The following is a 10,193-nucleotide window of genomic DNA, read 5'->3' as shown; positions in this document are numbered from 1 at the left end:
TCCTCAGAAGTCGGGTAGGCCGGAAGTAATGGCTGGGGAAATTGGACGGTCTAGCCTCCTGGTTAGCGTCACCGCTGTCTCGGTGGAGTTGAATAAACTCGGCCGCCTGCTCCTTGCTATCTAAATTATAACAGGACGCTGGCGTAAATGTCGACCATCTCACACTTTGTTAATTGGTTTCTGTTGACGTTTGGTCAGCTGTGAGAAAACCAAGGAGGAACCCACCCGGGGATTAATAAAGTTTTATTTTATCGAATCTAATCCTTAATCTCAGCCAAACCGATTATGACGAACAAATAAACACTGAAAAAAGCCAAACAATATCATTTCTAGCTTGTCTAAGTGACTTACGTTTAACCAGAGTAGCGAAAGTCCGCGGTGATCTGAAAATGACGTGCCGGGAGTTGTGCCGTTCTCGGCGCTTCAGTGGCCCTGGAGCCCCGGCTAGCTATCGAGCTAAAAAAAAAAAAAAAAAAAAAAAAAAAAAAGAAGAAGATAATATACCAGAATTGCGCCATTCCATTGGCCGCCCTCGTGGCTCATGGAAAGTGACAGGCCCTATGCGGAGATGAAGACAGGGGCAGTGGTTCGAATCCCATGCGGACCATTTGTTGGGGATACATACCAAAAAACAATAATATCCTGCTCTGAAATTCACCTGCTACGCTGCTTAGAAGCCTACAGGCAGCCTATAGACGGGCTCTCTCTGCCTTTTTACCGCTGTCCCAAAATCCCTCAACTTTACCTCAATATTGCTTCTTAGCCTTGCTACCCACGCCAAACACGCCAGGCATTGTCGCTTTCTCATCTCTTCTTCACGTCAATTTTGCCTTCATTAACACAAATTATACATCAAACGTAGTATTTTCTTGCCTTTCACAAAAGCCACCGTCATTATCGCAGAGTTGCCGTTTTCTCGCAAATGGCCTCCAAGCAACACAAAGTCAGAAACGTCCCATTCAAAGTCTATGGAGACTTCAGTGAAAATGACAGCTGCAATGAGCTCTTAGCTTTGATTTACAACTTATCCACATTTCTTTGCGGACAATCCTGCATGTCACAAATAAATGACACAAAGCTCATCTGTGGCTGTGCACCATTCGTGTGCGTTGGCTCCCTCTACTGGTACGCGCCTCATTCAAATGTCGCCGCACATTTAAAATTGCAGGGTGTCTTTACACTGTCATAGCTCCTAGATAGATTCTTCAGAGACCTGAAAATCGCTGTGATTATTCACCATAGCCTGCTGATTCTTACAGTGAAAGAACAATGTCAACGTATAGCATCGTTGGTTACTTTAATTGTGTTTGTTTTTTTAAATCAAATCCTACAAATATAATAAGCAACTTATGGCAGCTCTAGATAAACATGGCATTTACGATAAGTTTCAGTCCGGTTTTCGTCAGTTTCATTCCACGGAGACAGCTCTTCTTAGGGTCTCAAGTGATATCTTGATGGATAATGATGCAGGAAAATGCTCTGTTCTACTACATGTTGGACCTCACATCAGCTTTCGACACAGCTGACCATCACATCCTCATTGAAAGGCTGAAAAATGGGTTGGTGTATCTGGAACTGCATTAGAGTGGTTCTCTCTCTTATCTCCATCAACCGATCCTTTTCTGTGGCAGTCTCCGATTTTAGGTCATCCTCTACCTCCCTTACTTATGGTGTCCCTCAAGGGTCAGTTTGGGGCCTTTATTGTTTTTAATTTATCTTCTTCCCCTCCAGCATATAATGGGCTCTTTGAGGACATTTCTTATCATTGTTATGCTGATGATATTCAGTTGTACATTTCTTTTATGCCGAGGATTTATCTAAGCTTCAGCGTCTGAATGATTGCTTAGATTTGATCAAACGTAGGACGGCTGCAAATTTCCTCCAGCTCAACGAGGGAAAACCAAAGTCCTCGTATGCGCCCTGATAGATTCCTATCGCAGATAGTGAAAGCCCTTGGTCTCCCTCACTCTATGTTAAATCCTCTGTCAGGAATTTAGGTGTCACCTTTGACTCCAGTTTCACATTGGATGGGCATGTGAAATCTCTGGTTCGGTCTTGTTTTTATCATTCAAGAAATGTGGCTAGGCTAAGCCGAATTTATCTCGATCTGAACTGGAGATTGCTATACATGCATTTATCTCGTCACGCTTGGATTATTGCAATTCGCTGTTTATGTGTCTTAGCAAAGGTTCTCTGGATCGTCTGCAGGTTGTGCAAAACGCTGCAGCTAGGCTTTTGACAAAATCCTCCAAGTACTCACATGTGACACCGTTGTTATCTCAGTTACACTGGCTTCCTGTTAAATTTAGAGTCGATTTTAAGATCCTGTCTTGACCTACAGAGCTGTGCATGGACTGGCACCTGCCTACATCTTTGATCTGCTACAGCCTTATGTCCCCAGCAGGTCTTTGAGGTCATCTGATCTGGGCTTACTTGCTATAAAAATACTAAGAGGAGGACTAAGGGTGATAGAGCTTTTGCCACTGTGGCCCCTAGACTGTGGAACTCTCTCCCCCAAGCATTAAGAACTGTGGACTCAGTAGCTGTTTTAAAACACAACTCAAAACTCACCTTTTTAAAACTGCTTTTGGTTAATTTTTTGCCTGTTTTATTTAGTCTTTTTAAATCTTTTTATGACTTGTAATTTTATGTGCAGCACTTTGTGATTCTGTCTTGAAAGGTGCTATATAAATGAAACTTTATTTATTTATTATTTATTTATTAAAACAGGACCAATTGCGACACAAAACCTCTCGCACACTAACACAAACTCTTTATACAGATACAGAGCTTTACATGTATAAATAAGGCAGACAAAAATGCATAAACACAAGCTATCAACAGATTGTTGGTGGACAGCATGTCACTTTATTTTGGTTTTATCTTGTTCTTTTGGTGTAGCCTCACTAAACAAAATGTTTATAAAAATGACCACTTTATTATGAACACTGGCTCAAAATCCACCGTCAGTGATAAAGAGTAGACATCAGAAGCAAAGTTCTGCCGACATCATCACACCTCCCACCCTCAAGTGGAGGTGGCGGAGAGGAGGCACTTGGAGTTTCGGTCGAGAAAGTGTCCGTGTGACTGAGTCCTGTCCCAGCTCTGCTTCAAGGTCTGTCGGTCCAGCTTGTTGAGGGCCTGAGAGCAAAGACGGATATCCTGGACCAGCTCTGACAAACTGTCCAGGTCTTCACTCTCCCAGGGGCCAGAGACCTGACACCCTGCAGGTTAAGCAACAAAGAGACATTTTATTTCATATCCATAATTTCCATTTTCCCCTATAAATATTTGACATCCAAATGTAGCCTATTAGCTAGCATCCAGTAACGTTTTCTGCTCCATAAAAGGGAAAATTAATTCACAACTAATCGGTTTTTGTTTTTGTTTTTTTATCTTTAAACCACACTTCTATATTGTAATGTCTGTGTGTGTACTCATCAAGCAACACCTCTGTGCATACATACTAAATGTTCAAACTTAGAAATGTGTCAAAAGGAAACAGACGCACAGCAAGACACAAACTGTTGCCAAGTACAACTTTGCACAGGTGATAAAAACATCAAATATCATCAAATTGTGAATTAGTGTGAAACGGTGAATCTAAGAATAGGCTCCCAAACAGTCATATCCAGAACAAATTACTTTTAACACATCAATGAGTAAGCAGGCATAGGATTGGACAGCCTGGTTCTATCACAAGGGCCATAATATATTTGCCACCGCTGAGTTACAGTAAAGAGTAGGGGCGATAGGCAAGACTTACCTTTACTAGCACTGATGGTTTGGAGCACCATCTCAGCAGCGCCACGGTCGTGCAGCCGAGCCTGCTGATACAACAGCTTCTGCTTCTCCATCTCTTTTTCCTTTGTTAGAAAGGTGACACATATCATTGCAGACCATCTAAAAATGAAACTGCTAAAAACTTGAGGAGACTAGTGGAAGATTCAAGACCGATTGATCACCTACTTCAAAACTCTTCACTTCTCCATCGTCATCCTCTTCATCATGGCAACTCTGAAGGAAGGGAGAAAGGTGAAAAAAAGCATACAAACTACAGACTGATTACTTCGGATAGATATAGCCACATCAGCGACGGGAAGTTCCAAAGCACTGAGGCATCAAACTGAGTATTTTCGGTGTCACCATCTTTGTTTTTTTAAACCAGATGTTACGAATGATGGGAGGGCCGGTATCTGCTGCTTTGTGCAAAGATGAACAAGATGAAACTTGCCAGAGTTCTACAAAATGACCTGCAGAAGGCCCATCCATCCATCTCCCCAAGCAGAGAAGCCCAGACCTCCCTCTCCCCAGCCACCTCCTCCAGCTTGTCCGGGGAAACACCAAGGCGTTCCCAGGCCAGCCGAGAGATATAATCTCTCCAGCGTGTCCTGGGTCTGCCCCGGGGCCATCTCCCGGTGGGACATGCCCGGAAAACCTCACCCAGGAGGCGCCCAGGGGACATCCTTGTCAGATGCCCGAACCACCTCAACTGGCTCCTTTCGATGTGGAGGAGCAGCGGCTCTACTCTGGGCCCCTCCCGAATGGCTGAACTTCTCAGCCTATCTCTAAGGGAGAGGCCAGCCACCCTTCAGAGGAAGCTCATTTCCGCCGCTTGTATTCACAGTCTCGTTCTTTCGGTCACTACCCACAGCTCGTGACTATAGGTGAGGGTAGATCGAACGGTAAATTAAGGGGCCACTGACATGAATGTCTCTGATCAACAATCAACAAACGACTTTATGATGGTGGCCTGGGGACAGAGCTTCCTCTTGTCAACCCTCTGCTGACTGCCCAGCACCGTCTGGCATTTGCCGTAGAATACCAGAATGGTCCACCACTGGTGCCCTGTGCTTTTCACAGATGATAGCAGGTTCACCCTGAGCACATGTGACAGATGTGAAAGGGTCTAGAGAAGCTGTGGAGAACATTATGCCGCCTGTAACATCGTTCAGTATGACTGGTCTGGGGGAGGCATATCCATGGACAGACGCACAAACCTCTAACAGACTAGGTAATGGCACCCTGACTCCCATTAAGTAATGGGATGAAATCCTTGGACTCACATCAGACCCTATGGTGATGCATTGGATCCTGGGTTCCTCCTGGTGCCTGACAATGCCTGGCCTCATGTGGCTCGAGTATGCATGTAGTTCCTTCGGAATGACAATGCCTGATACCACTAACTGCCCCCATGCTCGGCTGACATAGATCCAATAAAACACCTCAACTTTTCCAGAAGTTCGGTGATACCCTGGTCCGGATCTGGCAGGAGATCCCCCAGGACACCATCCGTCTTCTCATTAGGAGCATGTCTGTCAGATCTTTCTGTCTGTCAGATCCATGCACACTTTGCCTGGCAAAGTGTGCAGTGAGATTGAGTCTCACATGCTTTAATTTTTTATTCGATGTGTAGGTGTTCACCACAAACAGTTTTTTATTTTTTATTTTGGGGAACTTGGTTGATCCTAAAGCTAAACACACCATTCTTTGTGTTTATATATATGTCATGATCCAGGTCAGTGTTCAGTGGTTTTCTGTCCTGGCCTTGCGCTCTGCATCTGCCTTTTGGGGTGGAGCCCTGGTTCAACACCTACACTTCTCCACGCGTTTTCCATCTGTGGCATTCAGCAAGACAGTATTTAAAACCAGTGTTGCCATCAGTTCTTCACCAGTTCGTTTCTTTGTTCATGCCAAGTACTTGATCTCTTTTGTGCCTTTAGCAATCTCGTCAAGTCACCACCTTACTCCTTCCTCTGGACGCTGGTCTCCACAGTCAAATCCCAGCTTCATTCTGCAACTTGCTTCTCTCGACTTAAATTACTCACTGCTCTCACCTGCCTGTCCTCCTGCCTGCTGCTTCCTCTGCATTACTAGAATACAAGGCTGGAACCCAACTCACTCACTCAACACTCAGAGGGCTACCCGCCTCCAGAGCCACCTGCAAGACTCCTCGTCAGAGATTTCCCTGCCACGTATTCATGTCTCACCATAGTTTATTCTGTGATTTCAATAAAACTTGTGAAATCTTATTTCCGCTCTGTATTGTGTCTGCACTTATGTTCACTCCCACGTACTGCTCTCCCGGCCTTGACAGCATGAAGTGTCTGAAGAAATATACCCAGCAGACCCAATTCGGAGTGCAATCACTAAGCAGTGATATATTAACAGTGTCCTAAACCAACAACAACTCTACCATCCAGAAGACTAGTTACTAGTGCAGCTGCTAGTGCTACTGTTAACAGTGCAGCTGCTAACATTTGGTTAATTTGCCACAGTTTGGTGCATCTGTTTTTAATTTCTTTTCCCTCTCTTAGCTTTTCAGGCCACACTAAACTATTCTACACTGAAGGTAGGGGAGGTGCCAGTTGCAATAAGTGATTTGATTAGGCAGTACAGCGCCCTGCAAGTAATCCATCAGCCCAAAAGCATCATCCCTGGTCGATGACATAAACAGCACGCAGAACAATAACAGGTTTTTTTACCGTCTATGCTAAGCCAGCTATGTGAGTTTCAATTCAAAAGTGTTTAGTGTTGGTACTCAGCAACAGATACCTTAGCCATGATGTCTGCGTAGGCCATGTAGAGATGATCCTCATCCAGTTTACTGCAAAAACAAACACATTCACCAAAGTTAGCACAATTATAGCTGTATTAAGGAAAATAATTTTGGTGCACCACTGACTGAAATGACATCTTCTCATTTAACAGTTTTCATTATTTTGATGAATATTTACATGTTTTATATTTCAGATTCTTTAAAATAGCCGCCCTTTGCTTTGATTACTGCTTTGCACACTCTTGGCATTCTCTCTCCATGAGCTTCATGAGGTGGTCACCTGAAATGGTTTTCCAAAAGTCTTGAAGGAGTTCCCAGAGATGCTGAGCACTTGTTGGTCCTTTTGCCTTCCCTCTGTGCTCCATCTCATCCCAAACCATCTCCATTGGGTTTAGGTCAGGTGACTGTGGAGGCCAGGCCTCCATCACTCTCCTTCTTGGTCAAACAGCCCTCGCACAGCCTGGAGGTGTGTTTGGGCTCATTGTACTGTTGGAAAATAAATGACGGTCCAACTAAACACAAACTGGATGAGATGGCATGTCGCTGCAGGATGCTGTGGCAGCCATGCTGGTTCAGTGTGCCTTCAATTTTGAAAAAAATCCCAGCAATGGTGTCACCACCAAAGCACTCCCACACCATCACACCTCCTCCTCCATGCTTCACAGTGGGAACCGTGCATGTGGAGACCATCCGTTCACCTTTTCTGCGTCACACAAAGACACGGTGGGTGGAATCAAAGATCTCAGATTTGGACTCATCAGACCACAGCACAGATTTCCACTGGTCTAATGTCCACTCCTTGTGTTTCTTGGCCCAAACAAATCTCTTCTGCTTGTTGCTTTTCCTTAGTCGTGGTTTCTTAGCAGCTATTTGACCATAAAGGCCTGATTCACACACTCTGAACAGTTGATGTAGAGATGTGTCTGCTACTGGAGCTCTGTGTGGCATCTATCTGGGCTCTAATCTGAGCTGCTGTTAACTTGCGATTTCTGAGCCTCGGGACTCGGATGAATGTATCCTCAGCAGCAGAGGTGACTCTTGGTCTTCCTTTCCTGGGGCGGTCCAGTTTTGTCATAGCGTTTTTTCCTGACTGCACTTGGGGACACATTCAGAGTTTTAGCAATTTCCCAGACTGACTGATGGGCTGTCATTTCTCTTTACTTACCTCATTGGTTGTTGCCATATTATAAATTAATACAGTTGTCAAACAGGGCTGTCAGCTGTGTACCAACCTGACTTCTGCACAACACACCTGATGGTCCCAACCCCATTAAGAAGGCAAGAAACTCCACAAATGAACCCTGACAGGCACACCTGTGAAATGAAACCATTTCAGGTGACTACATCACGAAGCTCCTTGAGATAGATGTGCTTGAAGCTGTTGTCCTGTGAGCTGCCTATCACACAAGCTGTTAACTCTCAGAACCTTGTCCTGTGATTCAGTCGTGTCTTTGGGTCTGCAGACCTCTTCCTGTCACAGTTTGTTTCTCAGTGCGTTTGATGGTGAAGGAAACTGTACTCACTGACACTTTGACTTTCTTTGTCAGGACAGACCTACATTTTTAAGTGTTATGATGGTCTCTCTCTCTTCCACTGTTAATGGTCTTTTTCTCACCATTTTTGTAGCAACACACTACTTACTGCAGTACAGTACTGTTCAGCTGATGCTCACAAGGGTATGGCACCAACACTGCTTTATGCAGACAGAGGGGGTTGGAATTAATCCAAGTTGGAACACCTGTAGGAATTAGTAGCAGCAGCTTTCAAGGCTTGATCAACCTTCACTGCTGCAGAACAGCTTTGAATTGTTAACCCATGTTGTGTCCCTGAAAAAGGCCTTTTGGTATAATTCTGAAATGTACATTATTTTCAGTTTTGGGTAACCTAACCTCTGGCAGCTCACCACTTACCTTTGTACCATTTCAAGCTATTCATTGGACTTTAACGACATGAACTGCAACAAATAACTGGAAAAATAGGGACTTTTAACAGGTAGTGTGTAAAATACACACCATTTTTCTGTTAGGGCTGTTCTGCTGAACAGCTGGATGAGCTGATGCAGGGGATCTATGTGTTTGTGTTTCTGCCCTCCTCTTCCTCAGATGGCTCCTGTTCACCTGGTTTCTGAAATCAACACACATTCACAAAGTGCTAAAACTCTGCTATACACTGAAGAAATTAACACATAATTTGCCTTCAAAACAAGCAAAAATTCCAGAGTAGTCAGAAGAATTCCACTCGTTTTGTTTTTTTTAAATGAAATGAACTTACAGCGAGGTCTTCTATGAGTTTATCTTCAAAGTAGTGCTCCTCTGTCTCCATCCAGGACTTTCATAGCCCTGCAGGAACAAGTTTACAGCCCGGTGCTAGTATGAGAGAGATACATGGATGACTAATAACTGTTTATCTACCCATCTTCTGCTGCTTATAAAGGGCTGCACTGTAGGTGCAACATATATCCACAACCTTTCCTCACTAGCCCGAGGTGTGGCTGTAGATGAGGGTGGGAAAATAATAAAGTGCAGAATTTTAAATATTTCTTCTTCATTTTACATGTGTGTGTGTTTGAGAACATACCTTGGCAAGTTATAGAGTGGTGCCATCCTGAAGCAAGCGACGACATCTCTCTTCCTCTGTTTTGAAAGCAGTTTTGCCACACAGCCTTCTTACTGCGCTGAGGATGCTCCACCTGAAGACACAAACTGAACCACTCAGTATACTAGATATTTAGTTGGTGTACCTTACCATCTGGAAGCCATATTATCCTGGAGAAGTATGTGGTCAGCTTTAATGAAGACCAATCAGCTAGTTTAAGAGGACCGTGGGGTACCTTAAAGCTATACTCTCTACGTTGGCACAAAAATGCGCAAAATCAACTCACACTTGAATATATAGACCTGCTCCAGGTGGAAGAGGACATGACCAATATCCAGGATTCTCTCCACAGTCTTCTCTGGGTCAGTAGTATCCTCATAGTGGTTTGGGAGGTCTCTGTACAGAGCCATCTGCCAACGAATTGCTGGGTCCTCTGACTTTGTAAGACACACAGAGGAAATGCATGACTCTATTGGCCCATTCACAAGGTTAAGCACCTTTGTGAATATAATATATAGTACCAACATCTACCAACTGGTTTACATCTGTCTCGACTTTAACAAAACAAAAGCCAAAACACAGAAACACCACATGTAAAGCTCATGATTCAGTAGCTTGTATAACTACCTTGCTGGCAATAACTTGAATTGGTTGTTTTTTTGTATGACTTCGTAAGTCTTTAAAATCATTGTGGCAGAATTTTGGCCCACCCTTGTTTATAACGTTGCTTCAGTTGATTTAGGTTTGAAGCCATTCATTTACGCACAGCACTCTTAAGGTCCTGCTACTTTCAGTATTTCAGTCACTCTATAACTTCAGATTCAGTTCTTTCTCCTGCTGGTGTGTTTGGATCATTGTCCTGTTCCTGACCCAGTGGGTGAAGCTTTAGCTGTCAAGTAGATGGCTTCACATATGACTCTGGAATATACAGTGTATCAAAAATAAATCATACACTTTCAAAAGGCTGTATTTTAAGCTTACACTAAATTTAAAATACATGGCTGAATATAAAGTTTTACATACAAAATGTTCAATGTTT

At 43.7% G+C, this 10,193-nt stretch overlaps 1 protein-coding gene and 1 long non-coding RNA gene across 2 annotated transcripts; both read right to left on the bottom strand.

Annotated features, from left to right (window-relative positions):
* Positions 1–2,944: 2,944 nt before the first annotated feature.
* LOC112845680 (tonsoku-like protein) lies at positions 2,945–3,810 on the bottom strand. Its single transcript, XM_025905098.1, has 2 exons — positions 3,767–3,810; positions 2,945–3,224 (listed from the first exon to the last, which is right to left on the bottom strand). The coding sequence occupies exons 1-2, from the start codon at positions 3,795–3,797 to the stop codon at positions 3,028–3,030; spliced, it is 228 nt and encodes a 75-aa protein (XP_025760883.1). The 5' UTR covers positions 3,798–3,810; the 3' UTR covers positions 2,945–3,027.
* A 2,684-nt stretch (positions 3,811–6,494) lies between these two features.
* Positions 6,495–8,630, bottom strand: LOC109199201 (uncharacterized). The gene is made up of 2 exons (XR_002059660.2): positions 8,572–8,630; positions 6,495–6,607 (listed from the first exon to the last, which is right to left on the bottom strand). It is a non-coding gene; the product is annotated as an uncharacterized LOC109199201 (long non-coding RNA).
* Between the last annotated feature and the right edge of the window lie 1,563 nt (positions 8,631–10,193).

This window comes from Oreochromis niloticus, unplaced genomic scaffold, assembly GCF_001858045.2.
Source record: "Oreochromis niloticus isolate F11D_XX unplaced genomic scaffold, O_niloticus_UMD_NMBU tig00008556_pilon, whole genome shotgun sequence".
Classification (NCBI taxonomy): domain Eukaryota; kingdom Metazoa; phylum Chordata; class Actinopteri; order Cichliformes; family Cichlidae; genus Oreochromis; species Oreochromis niloticus.
This window is presented reverse-complemented; position numbering and strand designations above follow the sequence as displayed.